The sequence below is a fragment of the Tachypleus tridentatus genome, chromosome 9 (genome assembly GCF_004210375.1).
Source record: "Tachypleus tridentatus isolate NWPU-2018 chromosome 9, ASM421037v1, whole genome shotgun sequence".
Lineage (NCBI taxonomy): Eukaryota > Metazoa > Arthropoda > Merostomata > Xiphosura > Limulidae > Tachypleus > Tachypleus tridentatus.
In genome coordinates, this window is record NC_134833.1 from 42,541,369 (window position 1) to 42,561,389 (window position 20,021).

General features: G+C 32.8%; 1 protein-coding gene across 8 annotated transcripts in view; it reads left to right on the plus strand.

Annotated features, from left to right (window-relative positions):
• LOC143225138 (uncharacterized) overlaps positions 1 to 14,878 on the plus strand; it is a 78,042-nt gene extending 63,164 nt beyond the window's left edge. For all 8 annotated transcript variants that reach the window (XM_076454005.1, XM_076454009.1, XM_076454003.1 and 5 more), the window contains 2 exons: positions 3,867 to 3,971; positions 9,980 to 14,878. In XM_076454005.1, coding sequence (XP_076310120.1) covers positions 3,867 to 3,971; positions 9,980 to 10,093 — 219 coding nt within the window. In that variant the 3' untranslated portion in view covers positions 10,094 to 14,878. The remainder of the gene's footprint in view (positions 1 to 3,866; positions 3,972 to 9,979) is intronic.
• Positions 14,879 to 20,021: the final 5,143 nt, after the last annotated feature.

Below are 20,021 nucleotides of genomic sequence, written 5' to 3' on the forward strand. Positions count from 1 at the left end.
TATACATGTTGTATGAGTATAGCATGTTAAGATGAGTATGTTGTGTGGTAATAATTTCTATACACAATTGCCATGGTGCTAGCTTTCCTCATCATATATGGATGTGCATGTTAAAAGACCAGATTTTGATGTTGCAACCCTATTGAAGTTCAGTGATTTACAAATAAAAGTGGAATACATATTTACTCCTTCGATCACGTTAAAAGGCTTTCTGGTTGTAAAAGCATGCAAAGCAAAACTTTTAGTGTTTTAACCATTTTGCAATGAGTACCCCTCTAAATCTCTTTCTATGCAAGTCACCAAGTTACATTCAAAACTGAATTAAACAACGTTATTATTATTGTCTTTTAAAATTTGTAGTACATACTAGTGGGATTTATGCATTTTGAAAAAAGTTAAGAAAAACAACCTTTACACTCCAAATAAATATCATATATTTTTGTTAAAATGAATGTTTCACCTTTGCAGCTTCTTCAGGGTTAATATAAAGAAATGGTGTGGTTCCTCTCCTCAGATCTTTGGTTCTCTTAATCTCTCAGTTAAGGATATCCTTTGGATGCTTTCTTGAGTGTTTCTTTATTTCTTCACATCACTCCCTCCTCCTTATCAATTTGGGGTTCTAATAATCTTGTGAGAGTAGGTTAGTACTGTATCAGAAATTATAATTTTCCTATACTGAAAATGTATTTCTAAGAGGTACTTACCTCCTCTCACTCTTCCCACTCTTTCTCCCAACTTCTCCAGTGCTCACACCTTCTATTAAACCTCAAAATGAAAATTTGGTAGAGAAGTGTAGAAAGAGTCACACGTGTCACATGAGCATGCTATGCTGCTGTTGGTTGATGAATGAAACATGACAGACACATTGTAATATACAAATTCCAACAAGGGGAAAGCAAGGCTTGTGGTATGCATGAAGAAAAAGTTTTATATAGGTGGCAATGCTAAACAAAAATAACTAATCTTGTGAGAGGAAGTAAGTACCTATTGGAAATACATTTTTAATATAGGAAAATTATAACTTTAAGCCTTAGAAGAAAGTGTTTAAAAATGTAATAAATCTAATACCAATGCCTTAAAACAATATGTCATTATTCTTTGCTAGCTTGTGAAAGGCATACACACCTTAAGAATGACATATAATATAGGCTAACATTTTAAATTGTTTATTAAAACAAACATATCACAAAAACGTTTTTGAATTTTCCAAGCTGCAACTTCATATAAATATTATATATACAAATGAGGCTTTATTTACAGAAACTACTTATTCCATAGAAAGGTTTTCTGAAGTTTTAAACTATCCTATCCTGTATATTTTAGTCCTCTGCTAGGTTTATGATAAGTTTAGAGATTGACAATGGTAAAATATATAGTTTGGTTCACCATAGACAGAGCAGACAGCTCAAAGTGGCTTTGCATTGAAACAAACTTTTTTTTTTTCTTTGTAAGTAATATAATAAATCATACAATGTGTCAAATCAAGGTATTCAGGCATCTGAGAGTTAAGCACAGAGTGTAGTACATGGTATTTAAAAATTCAGGCATAGAATTTTCTTGTACTTTTGTGAAATGTCTAAGATAAAGATTATGCTGTTTCTTAAGTTATCTTTATATATTCATAGAGTTCTTGTTTGTTTGATGTTAAGGGATTGATGTTTTGATCATTCATTTAGTCAGATTTCATAGACATCCTGAAAGCACCAGTGACATTTAAAAATATTAAACTTTTAATATCAAATATCACAAGTGTACATGCAAGGTGTTCACAGTGGAGAGAATCAGAAGTTACCAAAATGTTAAATTCCAAGGCATCAGGTTCTCATAACAAGAGGAAATAATCGAAAGTGAAAAAGTTTTAATAGCTATACATGTACTGTTCTTTTAGTATTGTAAAAATTCTTGCAGTGACTTGGTTCAGCTAATACTACAGCTGACAGCAACAAAGAAACTCATTAAAATTTATCTGTCTCTCAAACTTAATTAGGAGAAACTGAATAGGCTCAGTATGATTTCATTGGAAAACTATTATCTCCAGAATTATTTACAGTGGTATAATAGATTAAAGGACAAAAATAAATATATTCATAATAATTCTGTTTATTGTGATCTTCAGATATGTATATCTGGCTAGATTTGGTGATTTCCTTACCCACAAAAAGCTTGTATGAAGCATGTTTTACTTTAAGCTGTTTCATCACTGAAATAGGCTGGCATTCACCACATGTTCATTTAAGGATGAACTTGTAAGTTTAGATATTATGATAGCATTGATATAACACATTCATACTAATGACTCCACAGGGCTATAATAATTATACAAAGACATAAACTGAAAACTATCTTAGAAAGCAAAATATGAAATAAAAGTATAACCAGGAACATTAGTTTAAAATTGTTAACTCTGGTTAGTAGATCAGTTTTAATATATATGAAGATATCTGTAAATGTGTATCCTAAATTATTGAAAAAATATCATACAGTTTGAAGTTGCTTGCCCAGTTTTTTGGAAGCAGCAAAACCTGATTGAAGAAAGTTGGTTTTCTTTGTAAATGAAATTGCATGCATTTGCATGGAAGCTATAAAAAGAGTTATACTTTGTGGAGACCATATTAAAATTCTAACATTATAAACTCACATGCAAATACTAAAGAAAAATTGAAGCATGGATACACCAGTTTTCCTTATAACAGTGAAAGCAGTACTGAAGAAGAAATTTGAAAACTTCAGTGGACTTCTGCTAATAATGACTGGTGTAACGTACATTATAAATATAAGTATTGCATATCCACATTATTATCACCTCAGGTGAGAGGACAAAATCCATAGTTACTTATAAAAAAGCTTTTTAAAAAAGAAGTATTTTTTGTCTTTAAGTACCTCATACTTGTTGAGGGAAAAGGATTTTATGTAAGACCTAGAAATAAAAAAAAACAAAAGATTTTGTAACACAGTGACTAAAACAGCACATATTTGAACATAGTATGATCATCTCTTCATGTCTCAGAATAAGATACAAGATAAGACCTAAAGACTCTATACTTTTGTTGGTAGTCAACATTAAACTTGTTTTATTGTTAAACATACATTAAAAGTAAATCATGTTTTGTTAAGCATTTATTAAATTAATAAAAATTTAAATTATAAAGGTGTAATTCTTAATCATAAAAATATTATGGAATTCAAATTTACTGAGCATGCTGTCAAAAGTGTAAGAAGTTAGTTTAGTATTCCATTTGTGATATACATTGCTTTTATTGCACTGAGACATTTTCCTTATGTCAAGAAGATCACATGATCTTTACCTTTAGGAGAAAAGAGCAAGCACCATAGTTAGACAACAAAACTTGCTAAAGTAAATTAATCAAAAAATATTTCCACAAAATTCAGAAACAGAAATGAAGGAAATGATGGTTTAATAGAATAACAAGGACATGAGTAATAAATCAAACAAATTTTGAAATTACCAGAAAATATGAATTATGCAGAAAAACAATATTTTGTGTTTTTGTAGGATGACAGTTAATGTGTTTTTGTATGTCTAGTTAAAGTCTACAGAGCACTACTTATCTAAATATTATTTTTCCTCATTTCAAATTTTAGTCTATCTGTTGAAAGTCAATGCACTCTTTCAATATGCATGACTACTTCTAAATTAAAACTATTTTTGATTAGATAACTACAATAAGGTATTTACTTTGTTTTCTTAAATCCCCAACGAGAAGATGTGTACAATTTTAGAATATTAACTGTTGTGAATTTCCAGTTCAGTACTTTTTACTGATTTTCTTGGCTTGGAAGTGAAGATTCTAAATTGTAATTTAATCTAAGCTCTGATAATATATGTAATTTGTGTTTTTATGAAGGTGAAGAACATGAAGAAGCGTCACTTTGATAGTAGTTTTTCCTATACTAACCTGTTCCAGAAGCTTTATAATCACAAGCGAGAAAGGAAGGATCATCATATCACTGTAAGCCTGTTTGCTATGTGCATTAATAGAAATTATTATGAACTACAGAACAAAACAAGCTACTTATTTAGGCCACAACTAAAGATTAATTTAGTAAATAAAGAGGTTGAGAACAGTACAGAAAATGATTTTAGGGCCTCACCACATCATTATAGCCCATGTCTGAACTTATTCTGTCTGACAACTATGCATCTTGATAGTAAACCTTATGCGTAATTTCCATCACAAAAGGCTTAATCACCAGATGGTCACATCCAAAGCACATCATGCCTCGCTGCTTGCTTTCCATGCTCAACGTACAAAAATAGTGGTTTTTTAGCACCTGTTTCAACAAATTGATTGCACAAAAATCCATGGATAATATTTGTATTTACTGGAACAGTATATCATCATGTGGAATACCCATTTCATTTTCCAGTTGTTCTAAGCATGTGGTGGTTGAATGGACACTTGAATAAACTTTTGTCATTTTTTCCAGAGGTCTGTTTTGATAATTTTCTTAGAATATGTAAAGAACTCTTCTACCTTTATGTTTGGGGATTCTCACCTTAAATAATTTGGTTAATATGGTTGGGATATGAAAAAAAAGAGAAATTCCAAATAAAAGCTAAAAAACTTAGTTTGAAAAATGGCAGATAAGCGTAGCATTCTTCTGGATGTGGAGAGTTTACTCACATTTGAAACAATTTCAAGATATGCAGAAATTTGTAGAGACTGGGAGAAGGCTTCATCTACTATTTGGTAGCATTCAGTTTGTAAACTCAGTGACATGGGGAAGTGGTTCCCACTATAATTCTGGAACATTCAGTTTGTAAACTCTAATGTGCAAAGTGTACTTCGAAAAAGATACTATTTTAAGAATTTCTAATTGTAAATGAGCTAGCTAGATAAACTTAAACATTAAATACAGATTAATGAAACTGATTTTATATAATAGGCTTCTACAACTACTTAATAGCAATTACAAGTCAATACAAACAAGAAAAACCCTTTAACGATTAAATCACACTTTATCAACAGTTTGATATCCTCAATTTTATAGAGGTCATCTCAGAGTTCAGATAGGATATAAGATTTAGGTTAATCTTAAATGCACATACTAAGTCAACATTGCAAACTAATCTTCATAAGAGTAGATATTAAGAAATATTAAGAATTAAAATACAATATGAAATCTAAACAGTAATTAGTAGTATTAATTGTAATGTTGTTGGTATTTTTATTTTTATATTTTTTGTGTGACTTTTGTTCTGAGGGGCCTGTAACCAATAGTGTCATGAGCTCACAAATGTTTTGATGAACAAATACTTCAGAAAAATCTTTTTTAAAAGCCAATGGGGCACATATTGGCCCCATTGGTAATTCTCTGGAAACAGAATAGGAAACTTTCTTCTGATATGATACTTTACCTCCATTTACATTATAGATTTCCCAATTTATTACTGTCCTCTGAATGCTCAATTTTCACTTACTTATAGTCTTGAAGCTCTCACCTAATATCACATATTTCTGCATGGTATTTCTGTGCTATTGCATGCAGTGTCAACCCTTCACTAGTAGGAGTGTGATACATCCTCCTAGCATCCTCTATATTGATTGTTCAATCTTCACTTCTTGATTTTGCTCTCATGAACATTTCAGATATAGGCAGTCTTTTTTTAGAGGTATGTACAAAGATAGTTGTATTTTCATTTTCTGCACTTGCAGATTTTGTGGATTTTTATTTTCACATATTTGTTTCACATGTGGCAGTAACATTCATGTTATCCGACATAGGATGACGACATTGTTTGCCCTGGGTTTACTACTAAAATTGTTTCAGGTTTCTCTGTTGAAGAAGTGGTGGCTTTTGTGTTGTAAATGGTGGAGTTTTCTTGAACCTTCAGCCTGAAATACCTCTGACTATATTTTGCATTTGTTACAGAAAGGGTTTTGCCAGATTTTTTCCCCACCACCTATCTTCATCTTATCTCATACTCATGCTGTTTTGATTCTACCTAAATTTTTGTTTGTAATTTCAGGATAGGGTTTTTCAGATGTGTTTCTTTCTTTCCCTTACTTTTTAATTCATTCCATGCTTGTTACTGTTTAATTCTTCTTCATATATGCTAATTCATATTCAATTATGTTTTCTCAACTTTGCATGCATGTTTGTCTCATCCTACTTCTTTTGCTTTTATTTCTTATCTCATATGCTTGTGCATCACATCAAAATGTGTCACCTTTCTTATATTCCTAAACTCTGAAGTCTTGTCTTCAGACCTGGGATTCAAATCATTTGTTTTTCATTATTATTTCGTAGGCATAAACTTTCACACATTTGTCTTACACTCTCTACCTTTTTACATTATTTTTCTTCCATTCACCATTCCCCTGAAAGGTTTTTGGGTGGTTACATGCTCACTTAACTTCTCTACAGTGGTGTGGTCATTTTACTTGACCATATCAATTCATATTTGGTTGATCTGTTGTTTGTCATTGTTTAGACAAAACACTTTTCTTATTCAATTGCTTTTGCCTGCCATTTATCTGTGACACTTTCATCTGGCTCCCTTTCTCTGCTGTGTGATCTTACTGTAGTGCTTGTTTCTTTGGAGATGCATGTTGGGGACACAAGTTGATGTTCTTCCTTATCCCCACTGGTTTCCCATTTTTTTCAAGCTCATTCTTTACTCTCTTTTTTTGTCTCCTGTCCTCTACTTCCTTCTATTTCTGTTCTAGTCTTCCATTTCTCTGTTTCCCTCCATCTCTTCAGCAATGTTAGTATTTGAGGTGACTGTCCTATAGGCTCAGAGACTGTAAGAATTATTTAGTTTTTGTGGACCCTTACTCTCTATTTGCTGTTGATTTGTGGGTACTGGGAGTTCTGTCAGAGGAAGCCTTACCCTTTGTTTTTTTTTCCCTTGCTTTTACCTCTATGCTAGGAGAATGTATCACTATTCATGGTGGAGAGTTGTTTGCATGCAGCAATCCAGCAATATTATAAAGAAATGTTTGAGTTTTAAGGCTAGTGACAAGCAAACATTATGCATATAGAAGGACATAAGGTGTTTATCACAAATAAACAGTTTTGGAAAATGTTAACTTTTAATCCATTTCATGAAGCACAATGAAACATATGAAGCTAGCTTATTCAAGAATTTATTGTACTTTTTCCACTTTTTAATGTATAGTGAAAGGTGTAAAGTTAGCTTATGAGTTAAAAACCAAAAACAAATCTTATCAATTTTGTATACATATCAAAATATAAAACTTGTTTCATCAAGAATGCATAGTGAAAGATGTAAAGTTAGCTTATGAGATAAAAGTGCAGAACAAATCTTACCTATTTCCTGTACATATCAAAATATAGAATTTGTTTCATAAAGAACATGACTACAGCTTGACCAATTTTTTTAGTACATCAAATATATTTGAAGCTTTCTCTTTCAAAAATAAGGACACATAATTTAATGTGCTTTCTATTATTAAATGAAATATATATTATCCATGAGCATTTTTTGATAAAACAGTTACTACTACAGTATAGATCTTGTGTGAAGTTGATATGTTACACACAGCAGTAAACTGAGGTTAACTGGGTTCTTCAGCCCTTACTCTATGAACCTGAACTCTCTATGTATGTGCAGGTCAAAGTTCACATGTTAAGACTTTTTTTTTTAAGTTGGATTTAAAGTTTAATTAAACTATTTTATGATCATTGTATGCCATTCATCTTGACACCAAAACATAGTTTATAATTCCATTTTTTGTATTCTGTAACTTTCAGCTCATTATTTAAAAAGAACATATATAAATGAATTTTCAGTCTCTATTTTTACGTATTACATGACGTTTCATTACTCCAAACTGGACACTTTAGAATTTCATTCTACCCTTATGTAATTTTCTGAGTTCCTGAGGACTTAAACCATTATACATTGGACATCCCCACATTGAAATGAAAATGTATAGCACATGTTCTACTTGCTTTAATGATTTATATGCCATAAATATAACTTGTGTGCCATACCTTTTTTAATAAATACTATATTTTAAAAATGTGAATAATTCTCTCTGCCTTTCGGTATTGTTCTCTTTTATAACCAATAGAAAGAGAACATTTTATATGAATGGTTTCCTTATAAAGTTAACTTGTTTACATGATCAGTTTTGGATTATTCTGCATTAATTTTGTACTTTACTAATGTCAAGGTCTCCTTGACTATGTAAGGAATATATTTTACTGCACATTCAGCTTTGTTATAAAGTCAGTGAAGTTATAGTTGGTTTGGGACATTATTTTCTGTTGGTTGTTAATATTTTACGTTTTAACTTACATATTGAAAATAAATAAAAATTGGAAAAATGTACTAACAGCACTCCTACAAAAAATAGAGGGCTAACTTCAAGACTTTGAGAACAGAAATGTTTGTGATCCACCTGTGAATACTAAATTTCTTTTTATTTTCATGTATACTATTTATTTATTGTTATAAAAGTAAGATGTAAAAATTAGAAACTTATTAGCTTAGGTAAGAACAATTAAAATAAAAAATTCTAAATAGCATAAAGGTTTAGCATATGCTGCTTGCTTAGTTTCTCAAGTGTGCTGATAATTCACTTTTGTGTTTACACAAAGCTTCCCTGCTGTGATAATTTACTTTGATGCTAATCTAAGAAACAGTAATGTACTGAATCTAAATGAACAAATTTAAATTGCATTAGCTTTTAATGTAAGAATAAGTGGTGTGTAATTGTTTGTAACAATGTACAGTTAATTTAGAAAGAAACCAGGGGTAATTTAGATTTATTTAACGTATGTTTCAGGAGTTACAAGGTCAGTAAAATGGACCAAGGCTATATGCATTATTTGGGTAGAGAAGGTAACAAATAACATATAAAGTTAGGATGAAAAAAGAAACAGACTTGAAAACTGTAAAATGAAAACAAGTATTTTAATCTTAATATGAAAATCACCTTGCATTATGAATTGTTAGAGTCTGTTATATTCTAACTCCATAAATTCACAAACAAGTTTTTTGTAAAAATATTTAAATAGGACATCTTTTGTGTGTGTGTGTGTGTGTGTGTGTTTGCAAAAGACTTTTAATGTTTAAAAATAGAGTTAACCATGGTGAAGTACATGAACCCTCTTCAATTTTCTTGTAAGTTGCCTGAACCTTTTAGTTTAGAAAGCCATGTAATATTCTGAGCATTTTATCATCAAAGAATGGAGTAGCTTATTTGTTTGTATCACTTCTTTTCTGATTTACAAACAAAAACAATCTGAAATTTATTGTTACTACAAACTACAGTCAAAAGTTATTCCAAATTCACCCACCATTTTAGTTTTTGCTGTCCTGATTTTATTTCATTAATTGAGTATTTTATCTAAGATGCAGTTAAACTATGGTTAGATGCAAGGAACTACAATTAATTGAAGTAAACATCATATGATTACAAACTGTCATAGAGATTTTTTCATTGTATCATATAAGTTGTACTAATCCACCATTTGTTTTGTAATTAGCTGCTTTTTTATTTTTTATTTTTTTCTCATAAGGTTATACTGGTCCAACATGTGTTTATATGATTAGCAAATTATTTTGTGACTCATTAAGACATATTAGGCTACTATGTGTTTTCGTAGTTAGCTGATGGTTCATTAAGCCACATTGGCCCACCATGTTTTATGGTTAGCTGTGATGTACTTTAGGTTAATTGAAAGAACTTAGCTGTACTTAAGTGCTCAACATAAGTAAGAGAAACATGTTCTAAAATTAAATTATAAAATATGGTGAGTGTTTTTGTTATTTTGTAGTAAATTATTCTGGTCATAATATAAGGGGAAATTTAATCTTTAAAGGAATATACAATTAATTCATGATTTACGCTACCTTTTAAATAACAGATATGCAGAGTAAAAGTCATGTTGGAGTAGTATTGAACTCTAGCTTTCAAATATGAAACTAACATTCCTTATATAAACAATCAGAAATAAATAATATATTTTTTTTCTCTTTCAGGAATCTCATAAACATCATCATGGAGACTTGAATCATAGAATGGATTATCACAATCGTTTACGACACGCTCTCAATATAACTTTTAACTTTGGTGGAAAACAAAAGTACCGATAGTTTGATTATACATTATAAGGTGAAAGTGGGTGGGTTAGATACTTTATACATTATTCATCTTTTAGTGTATGACTACTACTAGCATTTACATTTTTAAATTTTTACCTTTACACCAGTATAAATGATCATAATGATATGTGTATGTACAAACTTTTGCATAATTTATGTTAAGTCAATGTGAGCACCTGAATTTTTTAAAGGTTTTTCACATTGAGAATAAATGTAGGAAAATTTGGTATATTTTAATATTTGTGGCAAAAGTAACCCTGTTATTTGTTAAGTAGCTGGAAAGAGAAATTATGAGGGTGTATCTTTTTTATTATTATTATTATCATTTTGCAGCTGTGCATTAAATATGGTAGAGTGAAATAAATTTTTGAGTACATTTATCTAACATATTCTAGCATTATTGAATTAATTTACATGGTACAAAACTATTACATTAATTTTTTGTAGAGCAGGTGAATATTTTTTAATACACAGCTTTTGTATACTGTAATATTTTTCTTGCACTATGATATGCTTGTTGTGGTTACTAATTATACTGTTACAAATTATTTTCAATAACACTTAATGTTTCTTGCTAACACAGCAAGCAATTAAATGGTTGATGCTTTTGTACTTTAAAATTAATTTTACCTTGAAGTTAAAAAATACAGAAAATCTATTTTACCTTTTTTTCAAATTGTCAGAAATTCTTTTGTGTGAATTGTGAAATATTTAAAACATTTCTGGCTCTCGAATTAGAATTACTATTATTGTGTTTTATGTGCCTGTTCCTTCATTAAGACAGTCATGTTTAAGAAAGATGTTATTAATTTGAACAGTCAGTTCTTCAAACGGATTTAAAAAAAAAAGTATTTGTAAGTGCACACAGTTTTAATAACCATGTATTTGCAATTTAACTAGATTTTAATCCCTAAAAGGCCCAGCATGGCCAGGTGGTTAAGGCACTCAACTCTTAGTCTGAGGATCACGGGTTCGAAAACCTGTCATACCAAACATACTCGCCCTTTCAGCTGTAGGTGTATTATAATGTTATGGTCAATCACACTATTTGTTGGTAAAAGAGCAGTTCAAGAGTTGGCAGTGGGTGGTGATGACTAGCTGCCTTCCCTCCAGTCTTACACTGCTAAATTAGGGATGGTTAGTGCAGATAGCCATTGTGTAGCTTTGTGCAAATTTCAAAGCAAACCAAACCTAATCCCTAAAATGTGGTGATAAATATACATTAAAATCATAGCTCCATTAGTATAATATTTTTACTTTTGATTGTTTTACTGCTTGGACATAAACACAGAGAGTCCAAAACTAGCACAAAAAGTGATTTTGATATAACTTCCAACCTGTTTATAAGTTTTCATCTGTTCTGACAAAGGTCATATGCTATTTTTGGTGTAAACTCGATCAGAAACTTGTATTTCAGTGTAAGTAAGAACTAGAAGTATTTGAATAAGAGTAATAGCTAACAAAATATGTAAGATAGTGTTTATAAAATGTTTTTAATAAATAGAACAATAGATGAGTTATAATATGAATCACAGCTTTCAAGATTCAAGATAACAGTAGCTCTTGTTTTTGAAAAGTATTCTACTTTTCACTTCTAGTTTTCTTTGTACTCTTTTCTCTCTTTTTTGGAAACTCTATTTGCTTAGTTTTCCTTAAGTTTTTTGGTGATAACACTCACATCAATGTGAATATATTGCACTTGAACAATCTTATCATTTTGCATAAAATTTTCTTCAGCCATTTCTGTAATGTTCTTTATTTGTTTTATGTGCTTTTAATTAGTAAATACCAAACAAAAAAAGACAATAAAGATTTGGTCATAAAATGGAAAATATTGTCAAACGAAGAACATGGATTAATTCCCCAGCTAAAAAAAAATTAATGGAATTTTTTTCTGAGAACAAAAACCCTAATCCACAGATTTATCACCAATCTGGGCCTCTTTAGGTTGCTAGTCTAGGGTTATAAAGAAGAAAATATGATTGTTTGATTAAAACTTTCCTCTATTTATAAAAGAGTAAATAGAGTAAAAAGTTTAAAAATCAAGTTGTTTCTCATGACATTTTTCATTTTTTAAGAAAAATTACTGTTTTCTGGTTAATTTGTTTATAAAGAACATAAATGATATGCAGTGACTGAAAGCTTTGAAAAATATAATTGTTATTTGAATTACATATCAATAAATTTTAAAAAATATGATTTGATTATGAATCCTCTACTAGTTTGTGTCCTAATATAAGAAAAGTCAAAAGCAGATTGTTGCTTCTCCTGTGTTCTTATGTTTAAAAAGGAAGAAATAGGTAGCAAGGATAAGAATGATATATCATATAATTGTTTATGATTCTTACTGTGAAACAATTTGAGTAGATTTTTTATTTGATAATTGTACGTTTGATTGCAGTATTTTTATATGAAAATGTTTTATATTTTATATTTTGTGTTTATATGGCACTTACATTTCTTGTAGGATTTCAAAGTTTTGAGTGTTACAAACATGCTTATTATGAAAACTTACAACGTAAATAAATCAAATAAAAGAGATGAAAATATATCATAGTTTTTCAAGAAACTAACATATTTTCTAAATTGTTGTAATCTAGAATGTCATTTTAATACTGTATTGGTTTACTAATGTACAAAACTTTTTGGTAATTACCACCACAGATGTAACTTCCTGTTTTAAGTCTTTTTTATTACTAATATTAGTTTTATTTCTAAAATGAAAAGCCAATATACATCATTAATGTACATTATTTTTATTGTTTGTTTGTCTTACTTTTGTTAAAAATCTGCTTTAATATGTGGTATGCCAGCTTTATGAATACTGTATTCATCTGTTCTCTTGAATTCACACTTGTTATTAACTTCTCACAGCTTTGGAGAAACTTTACTACAAATTTCATATAAAGTATGAGGGTGAAACAGTTTATTTAGTTGTGATATAACTGCTGAAATATCAATGCAGAGAGCATAATTAAAGAAGAAATAAAGTATTTGTTGTCATGGCTTCTGTAACTAAAAATATATATATGAAAAATAAGCAGAAAATATTATATGATGTTTACAGGAAGTAAACAAATTTTTTATCTGCAAAATAATAGCTCTAAGGTAAGACCAGAAATATTTTAAATGGTAATAAATATTTAGTTTGTTAGGTACATGTAAATATTTATTACCATTTATGTTATAAAACTTGCCATGTGTTTGTTAACAAGTGTGCTAACAATAAGAGATTTATGTTTCTTCCTATTATATTAATTATAATTGAACATCCTAATATTTAAAAGGTTTTGTGTTGCACATTATTAACATAATGATCAACAACTGTGAATTCATTGTTTTTGTGTTATGTTCTTGTTCAGAGATGATTTTGCAACTTTAATGTTTGTGTGAACAGATGTCTTCTAGTTTATTACTTTTCATATTCCAAGTAGTATCAGTTTGTTCAGATGAAAAGTCACCATTATATTAGAAATGTAATCAGTTCCAGCTCTTAAAAATTCACTACTTATGATATGATTTTTGGGACTCTAAAATTTTGTAAGAATATTTTATACCACAAACCACTATGTTCTCAACTACTTTTCACATTGATAAAATATTAATTGTATTAGTGAATTTGCTTCAATGATAGATCTAATTATTCTAGTTTTATGTAAGTGATGTGAAGAAATATTGTTATTTATATTACTTATTGAAAAGAGAAGAAATGGAATAGTGCAAGGCCTTCTCTCCCTTTTTTTTAATATTGATATTTTAGCACAATAAACAAGTTAATTTGCAAAACAATTTGTCTTCAGCGATCTTGAAACTTGTTGAAATCAGTAGACTAAAAGTGACACAACAGAGATCTAATATTAGAAGGGGAACTTATTAACAGTTATGTGTAAGTAGTCTGATTGTCAGTATTATCAGTTTGATCAACCATTCTAAGAATTAATGTAATGTAACACTGAATTTAAACATCCAATTTCTGCAGTGGATGCAACACAAGGAGCTAATTGTATAGTTTTATACTTTATGTACAAAACAAGTTAATGAACTGAAGTTATAAATATCAGGATTTCTGAATGATTTGAATCGTAAACACATTTTAACAGTTAATCATAATTTCAACCCAAAATAAAATTAAATACTGCAGTATATGATATAAAAGTTTTTTTAGAAATTACTAAAGCAGATTTGTGTTCATAAATTATTATTTTATTTTATTTTTAACAGGAATATTACCTTGTTGTTTTTCCTAAGCATACCTCATATTGGTGAATTCTTATGATAATTAATGCATAAATGTAAATGAAAGTTTCCCGACTCAATTTAAAATAAACATTTTAGGAAACTGTGTCCACAACTTTATAATGTAATAGATTAGCTTGTTAGAATTGTGATACAGGGTGTTCGGAAAGTCACTGTGCAGTTTTGTAATCATATTTTGTTCAGTCTATTTCAAGCCAGCAACTGATAGCAGTGTTTAGAAACAAAATAAGAAAGATCCAGTCCTGTATTGATGCCAAAGGGGGTCACTTTCAACATTGTTTATAATTGTCATTCATATTTACCTCCTGTATTCTATATTGAAACGTCTGTTAATAAATATGCAAGTGCACAGTGACTTTCCGAACACCCTGTATAACTGGATAAAGATAATTAAAGTGTTATTTTAAATTTAAATAAAGTTATATGATAAAAGTTTCCCATGTAAGTTCTAAGTTATATGACTTTTGTAATCACACCATGCACTTTGAAAATAAACCTTTCTCAGATATAATTAGAGTATTATAAATTTTTATAAGTTATTTTTGTGTGAATGCAATGATGAGTTGAATGATTGTGGTTCTTTTTCATGAAGCTACTACGTATAAATTGTAACACAAGATCTAACCTAGATCTACATCTGTGATACGTTTCTGCTACTAGAAACAAAACTTAAGCCCTACGTGAATTAATTCTTCAAAATTTCAAAGTTTTATCTATGTAATAATACTGAGGATACCAGCTTTAGAAAAGTGAATCAAATTTAAAAACATTCCCTGCAGCTGTCCAGCTTCAACAGCAGTAATGTACTTTGTATATGAAAACTTTGTTTGAGCTTTAGAATTCATACTTATGTCGTGTAATCCTTGCCTTTGTACTGTTACGACAGAAAGTGTTTGTTCCCCTGCGTCCTGAGTGGTTTTTTGCTCATAACTTAAAAAGTATCACGAGTAGGCTAATAGAATTATATTGTATTATAAATATTATACTAACATACATCTAAATAATTTTTTATATAAATTGAACGACAAATAAACTGTTTGTAAACAAATAACCAAAAATAGGAGGAGCAGAAAGTGTTCGTACAGTCAGAACGTGTGAAAAAACTGATATTCCCGTAAATATTTTGTTTAGTTTGGTGAATAAACTACAATATACCATTTAAGAACCAGACACTTTGTTCATAATTATTGGAATTTAGCCAGCAAACAATGAACTTTCGGCAATTTAGTGCTATCTCCGTCATTATCTGTTTGGTCATCATGGCGAAAAGGAAACAAATGTCCAATGATTTAAAAACCGAATTATTGTAAAATACAAGTTTCGTGTGTCTCTTTCTGGTATTGCTACACAACTTAATGTGTCAAAATCTACTGTTCAAAGCATAATTGCCAAGTTTAAGCTTACAGGATCAACTGCTAACCTCCCTCGTTCTGGACGCCCCACCAAAATTCCAGAGAAAACAAAGAGGAACGTTTTCAGAGAAGTTAGTAGGAACTCTCGTTTAACACGTAATGACATACAGAAACATTGTAAGGGAAACTGGGGTTGAAGTAAGCACCTCTACAGTTACGAACATGTTATGCTCTTCTGGGTTCAAAGCATGCCATCCTCGTAAAACTCCATATTTAAAGCCTGTTCATTTCGAAGCACTATTGAGGTATGCAAGAAAGCATATAGATAAACCCTTTACCTATTAAAAGAGTATTCTTTGGTCAGACAAGACTAAAATCGAGCTTTTCGGCCACAATGATGTTCACTATATTTTCTGTAAGAAGGGGGGACAAAATCGTCCAAAGAACACCATCCCTACAGTTAAACATGGAGGTGACTCGATCATGCTATGGGGTTCCTCCAGCTCTTCTGGTGTAGGTAACCTTCACCACGTCAATGGAATCATGAAAAAAGAGGAGTACATTGATATATTATGCACTTATCAAGAATGAATATCAAGAATGATACTCGGAACTTGCGCCTGTACGTGGTGAGGGGACCTCCCAGGGAAAGTTCTATTCTTTCAGTTTACCTCCTATGGGATCTAAACATCCACCCACGTGTTTGCCGTGCGTGGCGACCCGTGAAGGGGAGGAGAGGATCCTGGTGGTTGAGGGGTCCAACCCTAACACACCACTTTGGCCTTGAATTCCTGTAGATCGGCAGCCTTTGGGTGGCCCCCCTTAGGTCAATCGACTGGTCCACTTGGGCTAGAGTCAACCAAGTACCAGTGTTGGTAGTTTTCAATGGGTGTTGTGGACATTGTGTCTGATGCTGGTGTTTGGGTATAGTGCTCATGAAACTGGCGTTGCTGTCCTTCCATGACATTGTAGTGCATCCCCTCGTAGGGCTCCATGGTGGGTGGGGTCAGTGGGTACCGAAATTTTCCTTTTTTCTTATGGATCCTCCTACAAAAAATTTAAATAAAATAGTGAAAAAACAGTCAATAGGTAAAATGACCACGTCTTGGATACTCTGAGCAGCAATCTTCAACATGTGTAACACACGTACCTCATTTTCGTATATTACATTCTCTTTCAGAAAAACCTTTAGGGCACATGTCTCCCTTTATTATTCAGAAGATACTATAGGGTCTTGCTGGCTTTCCAAAGTCAGTAAAGAAGCTTCGATCTGGAGACATATTGGTTGAAACATCCACATCCCAACACAGTGAACTCCTCTTGAATTCAAAGGCAATTGGGGATGTACCTATTGAGGTTACCCCTCATGCTACCTTGAATTCATCACGAGGAATTATTGTTGAGATGGAATTGAACAACGTTAACGAGTCAGAGATTCTCGCTGGTCTCTCCACTCAAGGAGTTTCGGCAGTGAGGCGCATCTCTACTCAAAAAGATGGAGTTACACTGCCAACAAATATCCTCGTTTATACATTTACATCATCACGTGCACCTGCCACCATCAAGGCCAGGTTATCTAATTTGCAGTGTATGGCCGTATGTTCCAAACCCTCTCCGATGTTTCCAATGTCAAAGGTTCGGCCACTCAAAAACGTCATGTCGTGGTTCCCTGACATGTGCTCGTTGTGGTGGCAAGGACCACGATGCCTATGAGTGTGACACGGACCCACATTTTGTCAACTGCAATGGTTCTAACCCTTCCTACTTTCGTTCTTGCCCAAAATGGTTGGAGGAAAAAGAGGTGCAGCGTTTGAAAACGACTCATATTAGTTATCCTGAGGCTCGGACATATGCTGCTGCACTTCGTTCCATAACTACAGTGGGAGTGCAGACAAATCTCTCTGTGCCTCCAAGAGAATCTTTTTCAAAACAAATGAAAAGCCTTTTGACCTCCATGGTTAAAAAGGTTGATGAATCGACTTCTACACCCATCTCTGTTCCTCCCATACATTCCAACAAACCTCAAGATTCACATCCTTCAGTTTCAAATACAGGCATTTCTTCTGATACATCTTTTTCCCACCTCAAGATGCAAAACAATCATTTATTCGCGTTCTTAGTCACTGGAATCCCCTTTCAACAACAAAGGCCTGCCCAATCGACCCAGGGCAGGATCCATGGAGGTCGATAGACCTCCTCTGAATAAGGACAGTAAGGAAAAGAAGACGTGGTCGTAAACAGAAGGTTTCTCCAGCCACTTCGCCTACCCGTCATTGAAAATGGCCACCTTGATACAATGGAACTGTCGAGGTTTACGTTCTAATCTGGATGATATCAAAACACTGATTGCTTCCTACCATCCTGTATGTCTTTCCTTACAAGAAACATTTCTAAAACCTGCTGATACAGTCCCCATTCGGCAGTTTTCTCTGTACAGAAATGACAGGCTGTGTGATGGACGAGTACATGAAGTGGTGGCACTATTGGTTGATCAGCATGTGCCTACACTGTCTTTCTCGACACACTCTTGGAGGTCGTAGCCATCCGTGTTTCCTTGGGTCATATCATCACTGTTTGTTCTCTCTACCTGTCCCCTGGAGAGACATGCCACCCTACCCACGTGCCCCCGTGGAAGCTGGATCACGCAGACTGGTCCACTTTCACTGCTCTTGGAGAACTTGATCTTGCCATCAGTGATCGACTTAGTGGTAGTGGTAACTGACTGTATTATACAAGCAGCTGCTCAGTGTATTCCTAAAACCTCGACACGTTTCCACCATATCCTCGTCCGTGGTGGAATTCTGTTTGCCACTTGGCATGGAAGGCTCAAACACAGGCCTGGGATACTTTCCATAGATGTCCCACACTTTCAAACCGGGTTGCTTTCCAACGGGCCCGTGCACATGCTAGGTGGGTAAGACGTCAAAGCCAGAAGGAATCTTGGATTAAGTTTACAACTAGCATATCTTCTACCACCAGGTCCAAGATCATATGGGACAGAATTCGAAAGGTCAGTGGGCACTACAATTCTGTCCCCCTCTGATCTTACTCTATGATGGCCAAGAGGTAGCTGGTGTCCAGTGCATCGCCGATACTCTAGGTGAAAGCTTTTGTGGGGTATCTAGCACTTCTGCTTGTTCCTCCACCTTCTTGGCCATTAAGACTTGGGCAGAGTATTCACCTCTTTCCTTTTAAACTGACTGTTTCTTTGACTATAATCTTCCCTTTACACTAGTGGAACTGAAAATGGTCCTTCATCGGTCTGGCAGTACATCTGTTGGACCTGATGATGTATACTATGACATGTTGCGCTATCTCTCTCCTGCTTCTCTTGATATTCTTCTAATTGTTTTTAACCGGATCTGGCAGGAGAATGTTTTTCCTAATGCTTGGCACCAGGCTATTATCTTACCTTTCTCTAATCCTGGGAAAGATCCCAAGATTCCTTCAAACTACCATCCAATTGCTTTGACGAGCTGTCTCTGTAAGACCTTAGAGAGGATGGTTAATGGTCGTCTTGTTTGGTTCCTCGAATCAAACAACCTCCTCTCGCCCTCCCATTGTGGGTTTCGACAACAGCACTCCACCTTGGACCACCTGATTCGACTTGAAGCGTCAATGAGAAGTCTTTCTCAAACGCCAACATCTTGTATCAATATTCTTTGACATTGAGAAGGCTTATGACACAACATGGAGGTATGGTATTTTGCGAGACCTTCATATATGAGGGTTTCATGGCCATTTACCCAAGTTTATTAAAACATTTTTAATGGACAGCAGATTCCAAGTTTGCGTGGGTTCGACACTTTCCCATTCTTTTGTACAGGAACTTGGGGTCCCTCAGGGCTGTGTTTTAAGTGTCACACTTTTCAGTATAAAGATAAATGCCATCACTGAACAACTCCCTCTCACTGTTGCAAATGTGCTCTATGTCATTCGTTGAACATGAGAAGAATTGAGCGGCAACTACAAACTGCCCTCAATCGTGTACTGAAGTGGACTACAGCGAACAGCTTTAAATTTTCTCTCTCTAAAACCGTTTGCATGCACTTTTGCTGCCAACGGGGGTATTCACCCTGATCCTGAACTCAGTATCGGTGAAGTTTCGCTGCCAGTGGTCCCTGAGACCAAGTTCTTTGGGCTTATCTTTGACTGTAAGCTGACCTTTATACCACACTTAAAGCAGCTACGAGTCAAATGCAGAAGAGCACTGAACATCCTCCGTGTCCTCTCTACCACTAGTTGGGGAGCAGATCGATGTTCTATGTTAAAGATATATCGTGCTCTTATTCGAATAAAACTCGACTATG